Raw genomic sequence first — 25985 nt, forward strand, 5'->3', positions numbered from 1 at the left:
ACACAGAAAGGCCCTGTCTGATCCAACAAGGAACCCTCATGTACTGGGGTAATAGCGCCAACCCCCACACCACATATGAAGGTGCAGCTCCACGGTGAACTTGCTACAGTCGCTGCTACAGTCACTAATTATTACTGGAGCCTGATGGGAGAACAAATTAATGCCAGAATCGTTCAGTGCATTCGAGCTAATCACTACACCGGAGGATGCTGCTCAGCGTTCAGTACATACAAACAACCCTGGAGGTACGCCTTGTGTTCGGATGATGTCGGATGGTTTTGTCTATTCTCAGACCTGGCACAAATGTTACAAATTAGAGCTTTGCAAGATCTGCCTGATGACAGACATGAAATAGGGTTGCCAACCTTCCCTTAAAAAAGGAATCTAAAGTGCATGTTCTTTATGAGTTGATAAGGCACAACTTTTGTTCCTTATTGTTGACTTATTTGAAAATCAATGTCTTTATAGTTTCTATTTTGATGAAGTCATCACAGCTAGTGCTGTATCTTTGCTTGGAACCTGCAGTGCTTTTCATTGACCAACGAGAAGCATCAAATTTCCACTATGCATGTTCTCATTGACAAATAAAAAATGTTTTAGTGTTATTGCCTCATAGTTACTAAGATACTGCAGAGATGCGACTTTTGAAAAATATGGCTAATTGGCAGACCACTCCACCAACAGACAAGAAGGGAAGGCAATGATTGGGACAAAGGCAACGAATTTCTAGAAAATGTGAGATGTGAGAGAGAATGCTTTCTTGATGCAAAACCCTAATGTCTTCAATTTTTTCATACATTTTTCGTATTAAAAAAAAGATACTGCTGCATTTGTGTCAAACCCTTTTCTGCCTATTGCTACAGAACAGGTAGCCAACAGATTCTGGCAAGTATTTGCCTTGCCAAATAGCGCTGACATGGAAACAGTTAATTTACAAATGACACAGAGTTGAAAGCCGCATCAAGGGACTAAGACTTTTGGGGAATGGTCAGCAAAGAAATGTATCCTCTCTTCACTGCATGATCACTTAGACTGAGTGCTTACTCGGTTACTTAGTGCACTTATCTTTGGGAAATGGCATTTTCACAAATGAAAATGATCAAATCAAAGTACAGGAGCTAACCAACTGACAGCCATCTCACTAACTTGAGTAAGTGGACTGGGGAAGTTTTCACTTGAAATAGTACTGTGAAGTGATGCTTCCTTCAGATGGGATGTGCATGTATCTGTAGTGTTTTGTTTTTGTTTTAGAGTTTATGTCTCTGTTTTGCTCTGCCTGAGTGTTACAGTTCCATTTTCTAAAATATTAAGGTATTTACCGTCATGCAGTTGCAGTGAGTAGGCAAACCAGTTACTCTTCAGCATGATCTGTTCTCTTTAAGTGTTATGGTTGCTTTGCCTTTGTTTTATGACTAAACACCATGATTATCAATGCCATGTCTTTCTTTTTCAGTTGATTTGGGGTTTTTGTTGCAATTTGAAAGCTGAACAAAGAACAAGCCACAGTTCACACTATTAGGGTCAATGTAAGGCTGTTTTTTTCTCAAGGCTTCAGTGGGTAGGTCTTGCTTTTTGCACAGGTAGGAGATCTTGGGCTTAAAAAGGTTGATGGCCGCTGGTCTATACAATTATAAATGCCCATTAAGTGCCCCTCTACAAAGAATAACTGTGGGTTTTGTCTACCAATTACATTTCTCTTGCAATAGCTCTATGGGGACAGTTATGTTTTCAGACCACAGGAGGATTTTGTAGTTCTGGAAGACTGCGGTGGTATTTATCTTCATTCATTAGTGGTACACAGGCTGAGGTACTGCAATTTCAGTGTAAGGAAACCAAAAATCAGTGATGCCAGTATTTTTTTGTAAACTATAAAGGATATGATAAGAATATAGTTGATTTTGTAATATGAAGATATAATATAGTTCTGTTATCAGGTATGACATTTTAATGTTCCACTAACGTGAGTTTATGTCTGTGTGCAAAGAGAATCTCATCACATCTATGTGCATAAAAATAATAAAAGAGAAACACCATTCCTTTCACCAACTCAGGGCCAATGGCCCAGGGCTAATTCATCTCCTTGTCATCTGACTGAATGCACAGTTATCCAAGGGTTAACAGCCTCATAATGAAATTGTGCCTGGGTTAAGTGTAGTGTGAAAAGAGGTAATAATGGTTTTAGAGTTGACAAAGATTAAAGTTTGGCTTACAGCCAGTCTTACTCTGTGTTGGTTGTTCAAGAAGCTAATTAAACTCACATGAAAGCCTCTCCTCGGGTGCCAGGAAAGATTAAACAGCCTCAGGTGTATTCTCTCTTTAACTACAACAAAAATGGAACAACGATTAGACTTCATGCACGGTTTGCAAAAATGTAAGAAAAGGATTGAGTTGGGTGAATTTTAAAAATGGTGCATAAATTGATATCAAGGTTTTAGTGATGGGAGATTTGTACAGTAATAATGATACTAGTGGAGTCTGTTTACATGCAGCTCTGATATTCAGAGTGGTTCAGTCTTAGTGTGGAGATTAAGTCCTTGTTTGTCTTAGCATTACAAACTTATAATTAAGTAGAACATCAAATATGACAAAGTCAGACAGCAAATGTTGTACTAGTCTGTAATCTTTGGATTTATGTATTACATAATCTCAATTCTGAACAGTGCAACAGTGGATATGATCCCCAATTATATTACACAAAATCATATAGTTAAAAAGAAACAAAAAGAAAGGGGCTGTAAGGTGAACTATCAAACAGAGAGCAAAGTTAAGGTTGTAGTAATGTGGGGGTGGGGGGCATTGACTGTAGAGCTGAAACTTAAACTTAAAAAAATGATCTATGTGACAGGACTCTTTCACAACACAAAATCAAATAGATCATCTCTTTAATCCAGAGATGGCAGTTTCTTTCTCAATCCATCCATTTTCCTTGGGGGCTGGGATGCAGTGACAGCAGGCTAAGCAAGTCAACCTAGAAATCTCTAAGAGCGAAATTTTCCAGCTCTTCCTGGGGAATTCTGAGGCATTCCCAGGCCAGATGAGATGTATAAGCCCGCCAGCAAGTCCTGGGTCTACCCTGGGGTCTCCTCCCAATTGGACATGCCTGGAAGACCTCCAGAGGAAGGCGTCCCGGAGGCATCGTAATCAGATGTGCAAACCACCTTAACTGGTTCCTTCCCACACAAAAGAGTGGTGGCTCCACTAGAACTCCATCCAGATGTCCGAGCTCCTCACTGTCTCTTAGGCTAAGCCCAAAAATCCTCCAGAGGAATCTCATTTTGACCGCCTAAACTCATGATCTCATTCTTTCAGTCATGAGTCATGAGTGACTATAGGTGAGGGTTGGAATGAAGATCGACCATTAAATTGAAAGCTTTGCCTTCCTGCTCAGCTCTTCCCCACAACAGTCTGGCACACTTCTGCAGTACTGCCAAAGCTGCACATGCCATGACAGTACAATATATTGTTCTTCTGTATGTAAAAAGTGAATGGAATAGTGCTTGGGTTTGAGAGAGATCACACTAGTCACTTGCTGCATGTGGGGAGAGATTCATCTCAGTGCCAGGTGTGTCTTTTGACTGATTGGTGCTGACCTGGGTCCAGGTGTGGTACGCTTATATATATACTCCTGGGGTGCAGCCCATTATCTTATCATCAGAGGTAGTGAGAGCATCTCTTTGTGTCTTCTTGGGTTGTGTATGAGCGTGAGTCTTCTAAAGCACTTCAGGAACCTTTCAAGACTTTAGTTTATTTGTGCTGGATGGCATTGTCTAGTCGTTTGTGTTTGTCTTCTAACTCAAGTCTGATGGCCTCTGTCTCACTGAAGGAGTGTTTTCTCAGTTTCCTCAACAGTTTGTTTTTAAATCAGGTGAAGAGCTCCAGTGGTTTTATTGCCCATTTTTGTCAGTGCTTTTAGGACTGGAAGCTCATTAGTTGTTGGGCTTACTCCTGTTTTGTTTTGGTCCTTACGCTCTCCCATTGAATCATTTGTGATTTTAGTGGTTATCCCTCTGGAGTAACTTTAGGACACCTGGGTCTGCAAATGCATCCCACTTTCCCAATTCCTGATCGGGCTGTGAAAACAAACTCTTTTAAAGATGTGTATTTTTTGGACCTATTATTTTAAGTTGCTCTTTCTGGTTCCAGAAATATTTGAAACAACCCATTATAAATTGTTGGAAGGATAATTATCTAATCTTTATTGTATAAGAAAGGGAGGGCTCAGCCTGAAACTCCATTTATACCAGATATCTTTACATTTAGGTCTTTTTTAAGTGGCTAATACTTTTACACTGATTGTTTGATTAGTCCTTGATTTTTTTTCCTTGGATGTGATTGATGGTGTATAATGCTTGCTGATTGTAAAAACCCTGTAAATGTGTATGTTATGATGTATTCCCAAGAAGACTACTTCTTTTATGCTGAAAGATGACTTTTATTAACACAGTCAGATACTTTTCATACATATTTTTATTTAACTTTGACATTTGAGAGGGTTTTTTTTTCAAAAAAGTAAAATTATATTGAACATGATCAGTTTATTAAATCAATAAAAGAGTAAAACATCCACTGTATGCATGTTTGCAGCTTAAAGTCACTAATTTAAATTTTTTTTTGCTTGTTTTTGATCTGTTTTTTTTCTTTTGTCAAACTTTATGTGCTTCCATCTTGACCGGGACTTACTCACAAAGGAGAGTTTTGTGACTTAGTGGGAATACTCCTGGCAGAATAACAACAATAAGAAAAATCCTTAATTGGTACATTATTATAGATTTTTTTCTCCTCCAACCCTGTGTCATTTAGTTTTTGTTTGAGTGCAAAAGTCTATTAGTCTGAGCATTTTCAGTGTGAAGTGAAATGGGTGCACAGCTGTGTCTTTGGGTTCCTGCTCTCTGACATGCATTTTAAGACACACATACACACATACACACCAACACACCATGGCAGCTTCCTCTCCGCCTGGCTGGATTTTGTGTGCCCTGAGCTCCTGTTGCTGAGGGGAAACCAGCTGCACACTCATCCTATCCTCCTGCCTCTTACTCCGGATAATGGAACAGCCCGGTGCACCCCTCTCCACCCCTGCCAAAGGAAGAGATTTGGTACATCCCATCGGTGCTTCTCTAGCTGGTTTGTCACTGACTCAGTAGTATCATCAGCAGTCAGCCGAGCAGCAGCCTGCAACACACACTCTCACACACAGACAGAGGACGTAAGAGGAGAGTTGCAGGAAAGAAGGAAAGAGGTCTTTGGCTCATCTTTCTTTTTTCTGTCTCTTGGTTGTTCTGCATCCCTGATATGACTCTGTTCAGCCCAAGATGTGAGTATTCTGGGGTTTATTCCTTTTTTTTCTGTATGCATGTGTTAGAGGATGCTTGTGAGCAGAGCTGGGTTTCTAAGACAGCATTTCCCCTTCATTTTGCCTCTTATTTTAGAGCTCTTCTCCCTAAAACCCTTCTGTTTACTAAATCATAGAATCAGCCTATATTTACAACAGTGGCTCTTAAATTCCAGGTTTCCTTTTATGTTCTTTGCACCCATTTTATTGTTTTTGTGTTCTGTCTTACTCTACTCTTACAGAATGACCCAGTCAGATGGTGTTGTTGGTGGTTTTTAAGATTGGGAGTGAAATACTGTGATGCATTATGAGGTGTTCAAGGTAACTTTAAGGCTTAAACAAAACTATACAGGTTCATTTGATCAAGCTCAAACTGACAAGGTCAGCACAAGCTCTCCACTCACAAAGCTTTATCATGCTTTAGGTGGTGTTTCTTTCATGGGCTGAATCTTCATTTAGATTTCTTTTTATCTATTAAGCTGTGGGATTGTAATAGCATATTAACATGGAACATCTCCACATTATGGCAATTTACAGACATTCAGGTGGAGCAGCTGTTCCTCCTTCCACTTCCACACTAGTTTAAGAACTGCTGAGACTGTTGCATCTCTTTTGTGGAAGCATAATCAAAAAGAATTTAACTTAAACCTACAGAAACATCCCAGACTAGCTCTGCTGTACAGATGAACTCTGATTATGCTTAGCCCTTATCTCCATCACTCTGATGCAAAAGCTTCCATCACCTCATTTTCTTTTGCAACATGCAGCTCCCCTCTCTCATCTCTCTGCTTCATGCTCTTTATCCGTCGGGGCTTAAACTCTTGTTTTATGTTGACAGTAATGCTCATGATTAGTCTGCGCTTAGCTTCAGGGTTACTCTAGTCTGACCTCAGGTCGGTTGTAGTTCAGGATATGAAGGAAATACAGCGTGACAGAGTGCGGAGCCTGTCAGTAAGGGGCATGCACGCTGCACTTTGTTGTCTGTGTTTAATATACTGCTTTGTCTTTATACTTACCGGGCCTTACTGTGCCTGATTAAAACACTATGAAGAGAGTAGTGTCAGATTATCAGAGTAGCAGATTTTTGGAAAATGGAAGTCTAGATTAAACCAAAAGTTAAAGCTATTCTCATAAACATCCTTTATTTGCACACGGCTCATATTTAACCAGGGTCTCACACTAAAAAAAAAAAACATCCTATTGACTTTTAATTATCAGGCCTATTATTATTATTATTTTAAATAAAAAATAAATGCATTTTTGTCCCACATGGTGAAAATGTTCATCCAACACTGACTTGGTGGCAGAGATAACTAATAATCAGTTACAAATACAGGAATAATCAATATTCTTCTGATGGACTTGTTTTGTAGGTCACATAGAAACATCAGCATTGATTTCAGACATTTCTTAAGCAGATAAAAACTTTCAGATGCTGTAAATTACTCCCATTTCCTATAACTACTACTAGAGCATTTTAAAAGACAAGTTTACAGCTTACAGTTTCACTTCAAAGAGGATTCACATAACTTTTTTAATAAAATAAAAACAAAACCTGTTTGAGTCATTCGCTTTCCAATTTACAACATTTAAGTTTTTAAAAAAATTTTAAAACATTTAAAACTGTAAAATTGTGACTGTAAATCACCCAGCCCTAGAAGAACATAAGGTGTATGAAAACGTGTTATTTCTTACCTTCAAAATGTTTTCAACTTAAGCAAAGGATGCCAACAAGAACTGAGACACACGCTCTAATTAGTTATCTGTATATCCTCTTGAATTTTATACTATAAAATAGGATTAAAGTGAAGCAATAGTTTCATAAATAAAGAATTATGTAAATCCTTCTGAAAAAATATAGTCATATTAACTTCAAGTGTTTTTTGATTATTACTTTGTATCTTTTCTTACATCATAGTAAAAGTTTTTTATCCTCGTTACTAAATTCTTAAAAGGGAATTTTAATTAAAGAAAATGTACAATACTGAAACAACAAAGCAATACATGAAATATTTTCTGAAATCTGCAAAAGCAGAATCCACATTTTAGTCCTGGTCATCTTAGTGTAAATGATTTGTTGCAAGGATGTTCAGCCATAATTGCTTTTTTTTTTTTTTTTTTGTCTGTTAGATGGACTGTTTGAGAAAATAATCATGTGCCACCAGAATGTTCCTTCTTCTTTTTAATTAAAATGCACCTGGAATAAAATAATCATTAGTATTCAGCTCAAGCATCTGTTTTTTAAATCATCTTTCCAATTTGAGGAAGAATTTAAAAATTATACGGCTGCGTTTCAACCCATTTAAATGACAAATGTCGATATGACGGAAGAAAAAGATGGTGAAAGACAAAATAAGCAGTATTATTTTAATCCGATCCTGATCTTATCCCATCTCGCCCACATCAGTGCCTTCAAAGTGCACAGATTGATAAGAAATAAATCCTCATATATTGTTCATATTTTAGGGCAAACTGTAAAACTCAGTGGAAAAAGAGGAAAAAGAAAGCATGCGTGTGTGTGTGTACGGTTGCACAGATGATGAGGCTTCTTGCCAAAACAAAACTGTGAATTCTCTGCCCATAATGTTAAAATCTGTGTGTTCCTGCAACTCATTTGTGATGTTTACATCTTGAATCATAGAGCTGTACCCAAATACTGTGTATGTATAAGCACAAGTTCAGCTATAGTAGCTGAGGCAGGTGAAGGGCTGAAGTCAACAGCATTAGGATGGATTCTGACTGACTGCAGGTTAAAGGAGACAACATCCTGCCTTTTCTTTCTGAATTTGGTAGAGTAAGACAAGCTTTCTATGCTTTTACTAATTAATGTAGAGAAGAATTAGTGTGATTAAGGCCAATTTCTCTTTAGCTCCTTTAAAAAGGACAGTCTGGCACTTAGTCTGACGTCCGTTGATAAAAACACAATGACAGATTGTAGACTGTGAAAGAGGCCGAGCTTATAACTGATGACCATGTGACCTTGATGTTCCCTTTATAAGCCCTCTGCTTCTTTCTTACAAGCACGTTGTCTGATTTATTTCTTTATGATAAGACTCAGGAGCTGAGACATGGTGTGAAAAGAACGTTTCAGAAAAGGCAGTCAAAGTAACTGAGTAGCCACTATAAATGAGCCTTTATGTCAATACTTAATGTCTGATATGTATCAATATTCACCATGTCAATAAAACTGAAAATACATTCAGGTAAACAAAGGAGATCATGAAGCAGTTTCATCAAGTGCAATGAAATCACACCAGACACATATGAGGTATGGCTATGACAAAAACAAGACTAATGCTGTAATATAATTTTATTGAACATAAACTTTTTTTCAATGTCTTTCTCCTTCAATGTTCTCCCCTTCTGCATCAATACACAGCTCTATTCTGGTCTTCCACTGATCAGAGCAGTGCAGTAGGTCTTCTTCAGTGTCTCAGAACCTCTGTGGTTCTTTTCTTTACTTCGGACAGACTCTAAATGTCTTCCTTTGAGCACAGATTTGATCTAAGGAAAAAGTTACATGGTGCTAGATCAAGTGAATAGTGAGGGTGATCACCAGAAACTGTTTTAATGAGAGCGAAGTGTGAGCTGGCACGTCGTCTTGAAAAAGAACATTTTCCCACAGCAATGGTCTCTTTCTTCTGACTTTATCTCACACTTTTTCCTAGAACCTGTTTGTAATAATGTTGATTCACCACTGACCCTTCAGGAACTCACTCCTCCAAAATTATTCCCTCAGTATCAAAGAAAACAATCAACATGGCCTTGAATTTGGACTTGCTTTCTTCATCCTTGGTGATGATGGTGTTTTCCACTACAAGTTTGTGTAATCACTCCTTCCATAAAAATTGGGCTTCCTTCAGTTTATTCCAAAGTTTCTCCTCAAATTAGCTCTTATTTTTCCTTTTGATCAGGAGTCAGAAGTTTTGGAACAACTTTGACACACACTTTTATTGTGTTCAAAAAATTTCTTTGCCCGACTGTCTCTTTATCAATGCAGACCATTTTTGTCATTGCACACCAGTTAACATGAAGAAATTGACTCTTTAGCTACACTATGTACAACTTCATAATAGTGGCAAACAAACTGTCAGTTTTATTTCTAAAATAATCACAATATTCAAACTGCAACTGTCCTTCAAAAAAGCAATACAATGCACACTGTAGTATTGGTATAGCATTAAAAGCCTGTATTTTACATGGCAAAATACTTAAAAATAGCAGATGCATCGTGACCTCAGCTCTTCATCGGGGCCATAGTCAGCTCAAAGCTACAATATCAAGAATAATTGTTAAAGATTTGAGTTTTAAGAGCACAACTGTTACATTCAGAGAAATTCCCATTTAAAAACAGTAATCCAAAGATTTCACCATATTACGTGGATTTTTATGTTTGCGTAGGTGTATGGTGTGTGACATCTATGCCAGAGAAGCTAATGACATAAAGGATTGTGTTTTCCAAATGGCGCTCTGATTACCTCCTGAGGTTTAGTTCCTGCAGAGCGAGACAACTGTGCTCAGCGGCGTCCTCCGCTCTCTTCCTGTGTAATGGCTTCCTCCTGCAGTCAATCATACAGTCATCAAGCTGCTCAGCAAACACATCATAAAACTCTGTTATGTTTCCTTCTGCCACACTATCACTTCAGCTATAGTCAGTGTGGACAAGGAGCTGTCTGCTGCGGTTTTAAAGATTTGTTTCTGAAACATTTCAGTCTTTTCTATAATTGGCATTTCTTTCTTGATGAAATCATCACTGCTTATAAAAAATGCATTTTCTAGTGAGGTGAGCAGTTTGCTGGAAAACTTGTTATGAGAGGAAGTTGAAAAATTTCTTTTAAGTATAAGAATAATTTACAATTACAAAAGTCATTTTCTGGCCTTTAAATGTGAACAAAAACGTTAGGAAACAGTCATGGTTTATTTTAAGGTAGAAAATAACAGTAAATGCTCCTGCTCATAGGGCCTTGTGCAGCACCTATTTGCATGCATGCCTGCATAAAAAATTCCACTGAACCTCATAAAACACAAGTAGCACAACAACAGGATCAACAGGAAGCTATGAAAATTTGAGCAAAAATAAACCAATAAAGCGCGTAAGGTGGCCTCTTTCCCAGATAGCATCCCCCACTATCTCTTTTCCTGATTTCCAAATCTACCCACTGTCATGACCTCTCCAAAATAAAGGCAAAGTACTCTTCGTCATTCTTGTTTACTTGTTTACAAAAATCTTTGAGCTCTAACTTCCTTTAGTTTTTTATTTTTTTTCATCCAACTTATTCCTACCCCCCATGATACTTTGCATGAAATGTGGGCGCAATGTCCTGTCCTTTTTGTCTAGCTGGGACTTTGCACAGAGAGTATATGTAAACTTTGTCTGTTACACCTCAAACTGGATAATGTTATTTTTTCTCTGCCCTCTACAAGAGCGGACAAAGTGAAGACATTACCTCAGATAACCTAAACAAGCATATTTAACTTTACTGGCTTTGTATCAGTATAGTCACGATCACATTTTGTTAAAGGACTTTGGACACCACCTTCAAAAACATGTTCTGTTTGGTTAGTGAGGTTGCTGAAATTCTTATTTCACCAACTAATCCCTCTTTAAATTCATTAAATGAATGTTGAAAGTACCACGAATGGAGCAACAGGTACTGAGCATTACAGGAAGTATAATTTATAACTTTAGCTTATAATAACTTTAGCAAGATATTTGTTTGAACAAAAATGAAGCAGCATTTACAAGAGCGAATATTCATTTATTTCAGAACAACCGCCATTGATGCTAAATCACTTTAGTAAGCCACTGGAAGAATTGTGTTTTTGCTATTGTTAGTGTACTGAAGTTCCACCCTCATCTGTAGCCACAGGGATAAGGTCGATAGTCCCATAACTTTTTTTTAATTCAAGTGACATTACTACAGCATGCATGTTCTTAAAGCCCAGATTGTCCTTAAAGGGATACTTCCTTATTTTGGCAAATTGGCCCATTGCCATAATTCCTATAGTCTTAGTAATAGGTTCGTTACTTTCAGTTGTCGGTGCAAGCTATTTTTAGATCGACGCTGCCGAGTTCGGAGCTGCTGTGCCAACTCAATGTAAGCAGATGGTATTCTGGCTTTCCCTCATCAAACTCATCAAATACACAATCCAACAACTCCAAAACGCTCTTGTGGAAAAGTTGTGACCTGCATATTCACCACGCTATTAAAAAATCATGGAACATTACGATACGGAGATGTTTTAAAGCTAAATGCAAAGCCGGAACTACACTCCAGACATCGCTGCTGCACTGTGTCACTCCGCCCAGTGGTTTACTCAAGAAATAGTTCTGAGTATTTTCTTCATGTGTCGTAATGTTACATAATTATATGTTATTATTTCATAGCGTGGTAAATGTACAGGTCACGACTTGTCCACGAGAGCGTTTTGGAGTTGATGGATTTTGTTTTTGATGAGTTTGATGAGGGAAAGCTGAAATACCGCCTGCTTACATTGAGTTGGCACAGCAGGTCCCAACTCGGCAGCGTCGATCTAAAAATAGCTTGCACCGAGAACTAAAGGTAACAAACCTATTACTAAGACTATAGGAATTATGGCAATGGGCCAATTTGCCAAAATGTTGAAGTATCCCTTTAAGAATAATGTTTAGAGCTTGACTGTGCACCAGAGGGTTGATGTTTGACAAGCTTTTTAAGACAATAAGTCCAGGTGAGACAAAATAGTTAAAAACTAGCTAAGGGCTTGATGTGTTAACCGGAATTATATTATTTTTCTTTTGGACAGACAAGCTGTCAGTAGGGTACATAGTTTGTACATAAGATTTAAAATCTCCATCTTCATGGAGGGGTCTTGGTGATGTCTCTCTGAGGGGCCTTCCATTCATGTCATTTCTTTGTAAATTCTAATTGTTGAATTCTCAGTGTCTGAATGTTTCCATGTGAAAGATCTCCTGCATAATCTCTTGCTACTGCGTCACTGCTGGGTGGTTACCTGGTGACTATTTTTTATTTTCTAAGAAAGACTTGAACAAAGAAACAGGTGTTCATATGACCACATTCTCACTTTGGCAGGTTACTTGGATATACTTAAATTTTAATTTTGTTATTAACTTAACCAACACATTTCCAAGCATTTTCCCAATGTGGTAACCTTGCAAAGCAGATGGATACGCCTGTTTCCATATGTCTCACTGGCGAATCCATGAAGAGCTTAGCGTGAATGCTGCTAAAGTGCCAGTTTTATCAGAACTTGACCACATTTCTTCATTAAAAGAAGAGCAAAGAACAGCAGTGAGTTGTTTTCTTTTCAAAAATGACAAAAGTCGTGTACTGACATGTCTATAGTCGCCATGCTTCGCGTTATTCCTCGGTAGCTGCACACATGCAGCTCAATAGCGGCTACGTCACGTGTTTTGTTGCTCTAATTGGCCAGTAGAGATGTGACAGACAGAATGTTCATCCAATCACACTCTGAATTTTTTTCAAAGCCTCTGCCCTTTCCTAAACACTTAGTGTTGAAGCTTTCCCAGATGGCCGTGTGAAACAAATCCATCTGGCAGGTCAGATGACCAATGTGGTACATTTTTAGAAAAATATGAGCCTGACTTAAATGTATGCATGTGTACCCTGCATGTGTGTTGTGTAGATAAATACTATTTTTAGTCTTTGATAGACTGAAAAATCAAACTCTTAGTGATTTTACGACTAACTTCTTTCCTCAACTCCAAGCTGGTGCTTGATTGCTGCACTTTACATTCAGCATTTTACCCCAGTCTCTTTGTGTTTCCATTTGTCTCTTCTATAGTGTGTGGGAGTCTTCCTAATGATTGTCTGTCATTGATATTGCTGATATTGCTTATTTGGAAGGAATCAAAATTTGTATACAATTTGGCGAAAGCTAAACGTCATATCTCCCTGCTGGTTTTTGTGCTGTACACACATAAATGGTACCATTTTTTAACAGCAAGTGTGAATGGCTGTAGTGAAAAATGTTAACAAAGGCTGTTTCAGCAGCATGCTTTCATCCCTTGTCTGTGGATGAATCAGTCGTCTTTAATCTGATGTTTTCTTTGATTTTTGCTGATACTAAAGAGCCACCATTTTAATTTGTTTTATAACTGGCTTGAAACTGTTGACAGGAGCTTTAAAAAATGTTGTGTGTTTATTTTATCTATATTCCTGAAATTATATGACCATGGTTTGTACCTGTGCAAGCATGAATAGCTCAGACATGCAATAGTTAAAGTGTCAGCAGCAGCAGGAGCCAGTTCCTCACCAGCAGAGACACTGTTTGCTGCAGAGAAGCCGTCCAGCCGATCGCTGTTTGACTCTAAATTGTCAGAAAATTATCTCTGCTGCGGGAGCTAAAGGCACGTACACGTGTCTGAATTTCTTTTCACACATTCAGAGCCATATTTAATTAATTGTAGCTTCCAGCCATTTGACAGTCACGCTGTGCGAGTGCATGTGCAGCTGGCCCAGTCACACTCCATTCACCGCCCATCTGTCCATGTCAGACTGGCCATTCTCTCCTCTCCTCCTCTTTACTTTTTTCTTCTCCTTTACACTCACCTTTGGTAAATCTCTGTTGAGCTGTTGGCATATCCTGTAATCAAGATGGCTCACACTTAATTTGCTGATTGGAGCGTATCTTTGGAGGTGTTTCAGGAGAGACAGACAAAGAAAGAGCGGGAAATGGAGTTTGGCTTTTCCGATAGGTCTAAAGCTGCACCAGTTTCTTAATGCATGCCTGCAGATGGCAGACAAAGATGGAGGGTAACAACTGGCTGGGAATAGCAGGAGGAATCAGAGCAGAGTGATAAAGGATACACTAGAAAAACAGCCAATGTCAGACTTAGTTGGCCTTTTAATCATTTAACTGTCAAATGATTTCAGCATCTACAACAGTATGTTTAAATTAGACTAATTAAACCAGTGGCATGGGCTTAATCCAGCTTTTTAGTGATCCCAGTTGAGCTCTTCAACATTTAGCATCAAAACACTTACATGAATAAAAATCTTTAAGAAATATCCAAAAGAAAATAAGATGCTAAGTTCAGCATTGTGTTGTAAAGAGGAAAGTAAGATTATTGGTGTATTTTAATTTTAGAAGATCACCAAAAGATTTTGGTCGTTTAATATAAATACTGATCTGTTTTTTAAGATATGTTTATTGGACTTTTTATGCCTTTATTCATAGAAGAGGACAGGGGATAGAGTTGGAAACAGGGATGAGAGAGTAGGGAAGGCCACCCGCTTACATGGGCCATCCTTTAACCATCTGCATCCTGATATTAATCAATTTAATATATGAAATGAACAGCCTACTTTAATAAAACAATGTGTTCTAGTGAAAGTATGTGACCTTCAAAGGTGTCCATTAGATGCCACACTTCAGCACCAGCTTCTCAGACCAAAACAAAGCTTTGCTTTTGCCAAAGGCCCCCTCCAATGACCCAAACGGTCTGTGGTTGTATCACAGTGGAAGGGGCAGCATAAAAGAAATGCTGTTGAGTTTGACCTTGGCTGACAAGTGACATCCAGGTTGAGGCACATCAGGCCCCATAATAAGTCCTTACAGCCTGCATGTCTCAAACTTGCACATATAACTGTACTTGTTTTTAACCTTGCATCAGAATCAGTAGTGCCATAACCATGGATATTTACTGGTCTTGGCACTTTGTGTGATACTGCAAGACACCTCTGAGCACACCGGAGAGCTCAGGCTGTAGTTTTGACAACTTTTCTGCCCTTTAGTTTCACCCCAAAGCCACAGAGCTCTTCTTTTACACTCCTTGGTCATTTGAAAGTTTAAAAAAACAACGTAAATTATGGTTTTCATAATTTTGAAGCACAAAATGCAACAGAATAGCATTTAATCACATTGCCACCACTGTTTACTAATTTTCCATCATCAAATCTCTCTTAAATGACTAGTATGCATGAATACATTACTTAAATTCTAGCTATTTTTCCACACCATGCTTTCCTTCATACAGCCAGATTCATCTCAAATGCATTAATCTGCAGAATGAGTAAAGTCATAAATGTGGGGCTAACTTAGGTAATAAACTGCCTGACTGCTCCTTGTAGATTAGGCACCTCAAAACAAGTACCTGTTCAGACCTGGTCCAAACACCCTTGTCGTTAGTTAACCCCATTTCTTTGCTGTATTAGTACAAATCTAACTGGCTGTTCTTCCATGCAGACACGAGCATGAGTGGAGAGCTGAAGTCCAGCCGCTCTAGGGCAGCGAGTAAGAGGGCCAGTAACACCACTTATGGGTGAGTATGAACCCCCCACCCCATCTCACAGAGACACATATATAGGAACACATCCCCCACACAAAGATAATCATGTGCTCTATTATTTGCTGCAGCCCTTATCCATAGCTCAATGTTGCTGAAGCTCACAGTTACAATCAATGCAGCATTATTGGTTATTAGCTTTGTAGCATCTATGTGTGAAAGCTGTTATTGATTTTCCACGAGGGCAGCTGTCACCATCAGTCAATGTTTTAATCTATCTGTTGATGTAGTGCACAAGTATGAATGGAGCTGATTACTGTTTTATTGCTATCGGTTCAATGGAAGGCTGTGGAGCTACACTAACATTTATTGTGTGCTTAGATAGCGTCGGAATGGAGTGGAGGGTGAGGAGCTGGGGGGTTGACAGCATGTGGGCTTGTTTAAATTAATTCATGCCTTCATTACTCTTACCACCAAGACTCTGCTTTAACTACTTCTCTTACTCTGACTGCACCTCTGTGAAGCTTAGGCCTGTCTAATGAGCATAAACCACAGAGAGAATTGTGTGTGCATGTGTGTGTAAACTAACTTTAGCATTGTTATATCATTGTGCTTACCTGACTGAGTCCATGCAATTTCTCCCAAATGTTCTCTGGAAACCCACATACTATCCTTCACACACAAATGGATGATGAAAAAATATATATACTAGACTGGAAACATCATTTTTTTGTATCAGCATACTTTTCCTCAGGCATAGAAAAATTAGGCTGCAACCTGTTAAAGCTAACAAATAAAGCCAGTGCTGAGGACAAAAACAGTTCTTGATAGTTTAAGTTATGTAATGGGTACATTTTTTAAAAAGTCATCTATTTTGATTATAAAATGGCTAACTTATGGTTAACTGAGGGTGTAGCTTTAACTGACTCATTGATTAGTGTTAGTTTTCATTAGTAATTCAATCAAACATAAGAATGAGTTTGCATTTCAATAAATTGTTTGCAGATGAAGACTCATCACAGTGAAGAACTCCAGGTGGGGGTCAGGAGTGATTTCTGCATAGAGTAGCGATATCAAAACGCCAGTGACAGTAATGACTGTGCCAACAATTGACCCCTCTATGGCATTTTACTGCGCATTTGCATTTTCACATCATGTATGAGGCTTGTCTTTAAGTGGGCCATGGACTCACAAGAAACATTTCATGAGTTGTAAATAAAACATTTTATTAAATATACTGCTGCTGAGAGGGGTAAAGATCACACCGACAGGTGTGAGAGAAGGCAGGAGAGAGCAAGCGGTACAAGCTGAGGAAGATGTGTGTGAGCTGGGGGGGTTCAAAGTGAAAGTGACCAGTTTATATTTGTTTGTGACCAAACCCCAAAACACATTTCAGAATAAGGAACAATTGATAAAACTCAATAATGACGTATCTACGTTTCAAGCAGCTTTTAATAATCAATCATAAAGAGTTAAATCCTGTCTCTGGAAATTGTCATTTAAGGCACCTTTGGTCTGCGTGCAGTAACTTTTCCTCCATCACTGATCCGGTGACAGAGATGGCAAGCATTTAAATACAGTTACAGAAAAATCAATAATCTTTTCATGCCTTTGTTTGCTTTGAAAGGTCAAAGAGAGGCATCAACATTATATCAGTCTGTTTTTTTGTTTGTTTGTTTGTTTTTTTTTCATAAAAAGATAAAAACTCATGGATGTACATTTGAGCACCCAAGCCCCCCAGCTTTGCTCATAGCAATGGGAAATCTATCTATTGATAAGTATCTGGATCATCTGGCTCAGCCCAGTAATAAAAGCTGGTCCTTATGGTTCTTCATTCTGTACCTGTTTGGCTTTAAAATGTAGGCAAAATAATCACAAAAATGGGAGAAAATTCTCAGACTCATTCTCAGATGAGTGCCAGCTTTGGTGGTTCACAAGAACTCGTAGAACAGGCTCATTCATTAACAACACATCATTAGCAAGCAAGCAACTTTATTTATATAGCACATTTCATTACAGGAAAGCAAAATGTGCTTTACAGAGAGGGTTTAAAAACATCAACAATTCCACAATCATAAAACACAAAAAACCTTAGAAGGCTTGTGAATAATCACATCAGACAAGACAGAAATTAAACAATTGGAAGCATAAAAGGAAAGAAAATGGGCACATGGATCACATAAACATACAAATAAGTTATTGGTATGCTTTGGACAATAGATATGTTTTTAGTTTAGATTTAAATAAAGACACAGTAGTGATGGACCCCAGGTCTGCAGGGAGGTTGTTCCAGAGAAAAGGACCACAGTAACTGAAGACCCCCTCAGCAGCCTTCATTATGATTCTGGGTATAGCTAAAAGACCTTCACCTGAGGACCTGAGGGGTCAGCTTGGGTTATGAACCGTGAGCAGGTCAGAAATGTATTCAGGGGCTGAATACATTTCTGACCTGCTCACAGTTTATAAATGTATTCAGGGGCTGAACCATGGAGAGCTTTATGGGCTTGAAGGAGGATTTTAAAAATGATTCTGAATTGTACGGGGAGCCAGTGGAGTGATCTGAGGTTGCTTACACCACAAGATTGAGGTGTGATTCCCTATCAATTGAAAGCATGTTCATGTCATGTCATCTCTCTTCATCTGCTAAGACGTCTTTAGTGCACAGTGTCTTATGATGCCTGCATCCTGTCTGTGGTGTCATGGTGTGCTTGGTCTCTTGTGACACCTGGGTTCTGGTGTCTTATGATGCTATTAGTTTATTATCTTAATCTTGTTTCTGTTCAGGTTTTTGAACTGCTGGGGTTCTGTTGATGTTGCTGGGTGCTGTCTCCATTTTTGTTTTGGTTTTGTTGCTTTGTTCTTCTGTTTGCTTCCTCATATATGAAAGCACTTTGTAAACCCGTGTTTTTAAAAGTGCTTTATAAAGTTATTACTATTATTAGATGTGTAGATGTGCAGTGCTAAGTCATATATGCTATCATTTTCTGTTAAGTGTAGGGATTGTACCTTAAATATGTCATAATTTTCTAATGATAATTGCAGCGTACAGGTCCATTTAAAGCTTTGACAGACCAACTTTCCTACATTCCCCATGATTCCTAACTGTTCTTCACTTCCTGCCTCCCGTTTGGCATTCTAGTATGATCAGGATCATGTGAATGCAGCAGTCTGTGCAGTAATATGGGCTCCATAGGTTCCAGTTTTCCATGACAGTTGAGATAGTGAATGAAAGATTGCCACCATTAAAGCAATTGGAGTAAACATGAAAAACAATAATGAAATATTTTGAAATTATTTGATTAATTTGGAAATTAATGTCAACAGATGTAATAATATTAATGCCAACTTGTCCCAGTTTAGCAAATCCCAATATCATCAGCATATGTAGGACTGCACATAAGTTTATATTTCCAGGATAAATGCTGGGTTTTTTTATTCTTTTCAGCATCATTTTCTGTCCATCTTTTATTTCCATCATATCATGCAGTCCTATGTGGGGGATAAAATCTTAGTGAGTCCTTCACAACAGTAAATCCAGTCATCTACACACTCCCTTCCCCCTCTGTCTGACCATTTCTGGATAAACCCCCCCCCCCCCAAATTATTTAGATTATTTAGATGCCCATTCCACCATGTAGTTATTCAGCATCCATGCATTCATGAGGTTAGTCATACAGCACACTTGCACACACACACACACCCACACACACACACACAATGACCAACCTCAAATAGAACACACCTGAGGTATCAGTCCTGATATGGCCAGGGACAGCATGATTTTTCAGAGATTACACAGACTTAAAACAGAAAATTTGGCTCCCTGTGGCCATTTCAGGTTTGTGGATACAAACTGTGATTAAACTGAGCTGAAAACCCATCCAGCCTGTTGACATTCATAAAAGAACTTTTAGTCCAAGACCAAACTCTGAAAGACCATATTTATGCATAGAGGACAGATCTAAAGTCAGCGTTCTAATAACCTCAGTAAGGATGCCCATATGTCAAATTAACTATTTCTATTGTTGGATACAATAATTATTATATCAGGTGTTAGCAAGTTAAATTTCCAAATCAACACCATGGACAGGTAGAGTCGGTCATCTCTCAACTGGATAGTCCTGGGTTTGATCCCCAGCTCCTAAAGCTATGTTAATATGTAGTTGGGGAAAACACTTGACCCCAATTCCTCCTCCTGCTGCATTAGTGGCATGTGAATTTGTATGGGTGTGTATGACCAACATTAGTTAATACTGATGGCCACTATACATAGAAGCTTCACTATAAGTGTTTGAAAGTGGAATAAGTGGTTGTGAATGTGAACTGAATTGTCACAACAACCCTTTTGAAGCCACCAGAGGTGACTATTTTGATCTGTCAAAGGCTTTCGACCAAGTTGACCATTCAATTCTATTAGGCTTTCTAAAGTTGGTGCTGATGAGACTGCATGTAATTGGTTTCAAAATTATTAAACAAATAGGACTCGAACAATCGTTGCAGACATTGTAAGGTCAGCAAAGGAACAATTCTGGGTCCACTTCTTTTTATATTATATATCAATAACATTGCAGAAAAAAGTAAGTACTGTAAAGTTCATCTTACACAGATGATAAATTACTATATTCTTCAGCACCCTCACACAGCCAGGCTTTGTCCCAGTTACAGTCTGATTTTGATGTATTCCAACAAGCTCTAATTGATCTCGACCACCTTGATGCCACTTTGTACACATTAAATAATGTAAAAACTGAATGTGTTTAATATTTCAAGTATTTCGGTATCTGGCTGGAGTAATATTTCCAATTTGATTAAGAAACTAATACCACAACTTGGTTTTCTGTACAGAAATAAGTCCTGCCTATCAGTGAGAAACTGAAATATACTATGGAGTGACCTCTACACACGCCACCGTTCCTGTTTTGAAGCCATTGGATGCCATACACCACGGTGCTCTTTACTTTATTACTGGTGATAGTTTTGCTATCACCAGTAATGATAGGATAATATCACTAGTAAAGCTTTACATAGCCCAGCTCTCTGTGAGATGGGATAAAATCAATGCATCTGACTTGAACTGCAAATATAAAAAGGCATTCACACAAATAGCAGACAGCTTATTAAGTCCTAGATTTTGAGTTGTAGATAGACAGTCTACATGACAGAAACAGTGAGTACAATACAGTTAGATTCACCAGTGTACATCATGGTGAGACTGACAGCACAAATCTCTCCGTCCAGACTCCAGTAATCCTGCTCTGTGCTGCTGGCAACGGTCTAACCAGTCTCCTCTCTCCTCCCACTGTTCCCACAGAGCCAGCCAACAAACACCACTGCCTGTGGCCTAGATTAGTTTTCTGAGCAAAGTCTCCAATTCATGTGTAAGTCGCTAAATCGATGCACTCAGGCCCATGCAACACTGTGTGGGTTGTCTGCAATCCTGAACTATTTTAACTGATGAAGTTAAAAATAGAAACTTTCTTCTTTAACTTGTCTTGTGAAAGATGGCCTTTTCCCCCTAACATTACCGCTGATGTCTTTCCCTAGACCCTACGCTCCAGAGTGACCCTGACAGTATCTTTGGTCTTCTCGTCATTTATGGTCAGTGCTCTCTGACTGCCACAGGTTTTCTCCAACTTGCTGAGCCCCAGCTGTAGAAGGGGGACGGGTGCAAGAAGAGTGGTGAGCATTTCACCGCCCAGATGCTGCTTCTGCAGTCGTGGCTTCTGTGTGCTCCAATGCACCACCACAAAAGCTCACTGTACTGTGAGGCATGTAGCAGGAGGCTCAGGTGCCTAAAGAAGAACCCCAGAGGACTGAAGGTTAATTAACGTAATGGCTGTATTGGTTACACAAGACAAAAGAGAGCAGCAGTTTCAATTTTAGCTCCCTGAAATCGATGCACCACTATGTGGAAATACTGAAACCCCTGCAAATTAAAAAAAAATCATCTATGTTTTAGATTGTTTTAAACTTTTAAAATCATACAACAGGGCCAACGACTGCTAAGGTGCATGGTTTGTAAAAGTCACCTGTACTCTGCTGATTCTATAGCTTAAGAGTTCTGAACGTCCACTGACATTAATGTTAGCACAAAAACTGTGTAGCGGGAGCTACATGGAATGAGTTTCCATGGCTGAGCAGCTGCATGCAAGCCTCACATCACCAAGTCCAATGCCAAACATCGGATAGAGTGGTATAAAGCACACTGATACTAGACAAACATGTTCTAGAAAGTGACAATTCTTTTCTTTGTTTGTCAGTGAAATGGGTGAGTCTGGATTTGGCAGATGCCAGGGGAACATTTCCTCCTTGACTGCATTTTACCAACTGTGAAGTTTGGTGGAGGAGGGACAATGGTATGGGGCTGTTTTTCAACGTTTGGGATGCTCCCCTAATCTCTAGTGAAGGGTTATCCTAATGCTTCAGCATACAAGACATTTTGGATAATGCTATGCTTCCAGCTTTGAGGCAACAGTTTGGTAGAGAAAGCCTTTTTCTATTCTTGCATGACTGTGGTCAAATGGTCAGGGGGCCAAATCACGTCATCATTATCAGATGGTAAGATATCAACTAGTTTCTGAAGCACTTCCTTTTATTGTACTGATGAATTCCCTTTATAGTCCATTACAGAGATCTTGCTATGTGACATATAGTCAGTGCATGATTTCAGACACAACTAGTATTAAAACACAAATGCAGTAAGACTTAATCATATTTCCTTAATTTCAGACTAAAACATTTTGCTGTTTATCTGTCCCCTGAAGTTTTGATCAAACATTTCAGCGTTTCTCTGCAAACCCTCAGCACTTTGTTTTGGAAGCTCAGTTGAAGTCTTCTCTGTATACATATCACGCCCATGCTGAGGTCAAAACGGCACTCATTTTATTATCCAGTCTTTTTGCATCTCAGTGAAGAGAGGACTGGTCTGAATATGGAGTGGCACTGAGCATCTGGTCTCTGGTATTTCTGTCCGTGCTTCATTCCTTTTAATATTCTCTCATCTGTTTTAATTATCAGAAGGGCTGGTCGGAGAGGAGTTTGATTTAGGATGGGAACAGTGCAGCAGTCCCATCTGTCATATAGGCTCAAAGAGGCTAATGGGGGCAGGATAGATGTCGTGATACTGTTCTGTTGCCAGAGCAGTTGGTGAACATGTCCGATCTTTCCATGTGATACACAGTGTGCTGCAACATAAAAGCTGATCTGCGATATTATACAGATTTATAGGGGGGTGACGGGAAATGGGTCACATAAGTAGGCCACTAGCAACAAATTTTCATTAGTTATGATAACATGGTGCTTCATCGAGTTTTCTTTTTTTTTTTTGGTTTTCGTTACCTGTTTTATTTTTATATTTGATCCTCTATTCTTGTGTGTCAGGCTAAATCCCCTGACATCCTGTTTCTTATACACCATAGAACAAATTACTCCTAGAATTCAGTTTTCCTAATACATAAAGGTTTGGGGGAGTCTTTATTAAAATCTTCCCTGCAGATTTTGCAGAATACATGGCTACTATCCAGATGAGTCACAGTTATAAACTAAACTAGAGTAGTCCAGCTCAGCTTAAATTTGCAGGCACATATTTGTGTCAGTTTGAAGCACTTTCCTGTCCAGACATTTTCAGCTACCTTACTTCTTCATACAGCTTTTGTCTCATTTTGTGTGGAGTGCAGCCATGCGCACAGCTCTTAAATCATGTTGTAGGTTTCCAGAGGGGTCAACGTTTTATGCAGTTCTGGTTTGCATTTGTGTTTCTTGATTTACTGCTAACCTGGCAACTCTCTTTGAAACACAAAAACATATAGATCTAGAAACATATAGATATGTAGATTGTTTATAACAAGTTTGTAATGGCTGGGAAAATCACAGGAGTTTCCATGAAAATATGGCAGAAGGATATGGGAAAACCATGAGTATTTTCAGGTTTGGTCATGGTGCTGTTGGTAGTTTTATCCAGCTTAGCCAATATGTCAGTAAACAAAAACATGAAACAACCTGAGCCTCCTCACAGTGTTTTGTGTGATAAGCCTGCATCACAAACCAATGGTAATGTAATATGGACATGGTAGAAAAAAAGACTTACTAATAAAGAAGGCCATCCATAAAGGGGGGTGGGGGGCTTTCTGGGGCCCAGCAAACTGGGAGTCAATGGAGGTTAGCAAAGTCATGGTCCATTGTAAAGGTTAAGATGTATTAACTATATTTAATTTTTTTTAACCTGAATAATGAAACAACAAAAATGAAGTTTATTCATTAATTCTGTAAAACAATAAAACCTTTTTAAACCCCTTTTCTTAAAACAGAATTCCCCTTTTATTGTTAATGTTAACAATTTGGAATGGCCAACTGAACTCAACCATGAGGAAAGTAATGTTCGTCCTCAAAGTTTACCTCCAATTTCCACATACAACAGCTGGGCCACGATCTGCTGGCGAATTGCACTGTGGAGCAAATCACTCCCTCTCTAGTCAATGGAGCAGTTCCACTGTCCGCGCTCCAGTCTGGTACTGGCACGTCCCTCCGCTCTGCCTCGTTGGAGATAAGCTGTTATTCTATTTTCAGTGCTAGTCGCTACAAACTAGGTCAATCCACGAAGAGCTGATTGATCCAAACAGCTGGAAAAATGTGGAAGTGCCCAGTCAACTTCAAAATACAACACAATGCACAGACTCCCAGTCATAAATCATCACTATATCAACATTATATCTCATCCTGCAGCAAGAGCAAAAGGTCACCGGGGGGTCAGTGGCTCACAGAGCTACAACAGCACCAGTGATGGAGCAAAGTTAACTTTTCGGGTTCAAATTTTACATGAAATGGCATGTCTTTAAAGCAATCATTAACCTGTTTTATCAATGAATTCATGGAATCATGTCAGAATGAGTGACAAATCAACCCCCAAAATTTTCTGCATGAATTTGCAGTTCCCCTGTAATCTCTGCTCTCTTTTCTCAAGCTAATCAGAGCTGTGCTTTGTTGCATAGCACTAGACACGCTTCCAGTGTGCGAGGTCCTTCGCCTGTAGTCGCAGCAAAACTGTGGCGTAACTGTTTAGTGTGGAAATTGTGGATAAGCCATGATGTGCACAAATGTAAGGGTATCATTAAAAAAGCAGGAAAAACTAAGACAATAATTATATCATTGTGAAAAATAGGTTAGAAGTGGAAAAACAGTGGCAAAAATTGGCAAAAACTAGCTAAAACGGAGGCAAAATTGATATATTGTGAATGATATAAAGTAATTATTGAATTACTAGATTATCAATTGTATTTTCACTTAAACATTTTCTTCACTTTATATTTAAATTCACACACATTTTTATGCTTTTAATTTTTGTCACTTTTACCCTTCATAAAGCCAGGCATGCAACTTCAAGCCGACTCTGTGACAGTTGTGGCCAAATGTCTGCTCATACAGTCTGACTAAATCGTTTATGACGTACGACCATTGCACATAGGAATATTTCCTGCTGGTTTTTTTTCTTTTTTTATGTTGGGGGGGCATTAGAAAGTCATTCCTGCTGTTATGATGATTTAAGATGCTGACTGACAGTTTACAAAGGAAAAAATACCCCAAAACTGAGGATTCCTCTTGTGGTTCTGCTTTCACTGTGGGAGTGTCTGAAGTCATACATCCAAAATATGAAACATGCAGAAATCCATCAAACCTGTCAGGAGCAGCTGGTTGGGCCGTGGTCAGTCATCATGTCCCTCTGTACACAGCACGACAAACGATCTAGCAGAAACTCGGCGCGATTTCCTAGTGAGTTGTGAGACTCAAAATTCTCTCAGTGGATGCCAGGCTTAGGTTGAGAACCTCTGCTCTAATGGATTACTTCATAATATTTAATCCCCAACACTGTTTGGATGTCACATGGAACTCAAACTCTGGCCTCTGATGTAAAGTCCTGTGTTTATTTGACTTGTGCAAATGCCCATTCAAACCAGATATAGTAGCTTTAATTACTTCAGTGGACTTTGAGACTGGATCTGGTGACTTTCCAGTGCATTGTTTCCATAGTGCTGCCATGTAATTTTAGCACATTACGTGATACCACCATGTAATGTGGAGTTAGAAGTTTGCAGCCATTCAAAATAACAGTACGGCTGTTTCCTCTTAGTTGTTGGTATGTGCAACCAAATTTATGATGAGAAAGGTGATTTAAATAAAGACATCATTTGACAGTATGGTAGTACTGGGGATGGTTCTGGTGTGACTGTGTGCAGCTTTGGATTTTGCTGCCAGAGTAATTTTAGTCTCATCATCCTCCATCTCATTTTTTCCGTGTAACACTTGTCACTTTCTTTGTCAGATTATGTATTTCTAGGCAGCCTGAGGCTCACTGGCTGACATCTGTAAAACCACCACAAGCTGTGAAAAAGCAAAGGGCAAACAGAGGCA

General features: G+C 38.9%; 1 protein-coding gene across 1 annotated transcript in view; it reads left to right on the forward strand.

Moving 5' to 3' along the window:
- Positions 1-5178: 5178 nt before the first annotated feature.
- The window catches only part of si:dkey-234i14.2 (RNA-binding Raly-like protein), a 75359-nt gene continuing 54552 nt past the window's right edge, over positions 5179-25985 (forward strand). Inside the window, exons 1-2 of the mRNA XM_041791148.1 lie at positions 5179-5314; positions 15542-15617. Coding sequence (XP_041647082.1) covers positions 5293-5314; positions 15542-15617 — 98 coding nt within the window. The 5' untranslated portion in view covers positions 5179-5292. The remainder of the gene's footprint in view (positions 5315-15541; positions 15618-25985) is intronic.

The sequence above is a fragment of the Cheilinus undulatus genome, linkage group 1 (assembly GCF_018320785.1).
Source record: "Cheilinus undulatus linkage group 1, ASM1832078v1, whole genome shotgun sequence".
NCBI lineage: Eukaryota > Metazoa > Chordata > Actinopteri > Labriformes > Labridae > Cheilinus > Cheilinus undulatus.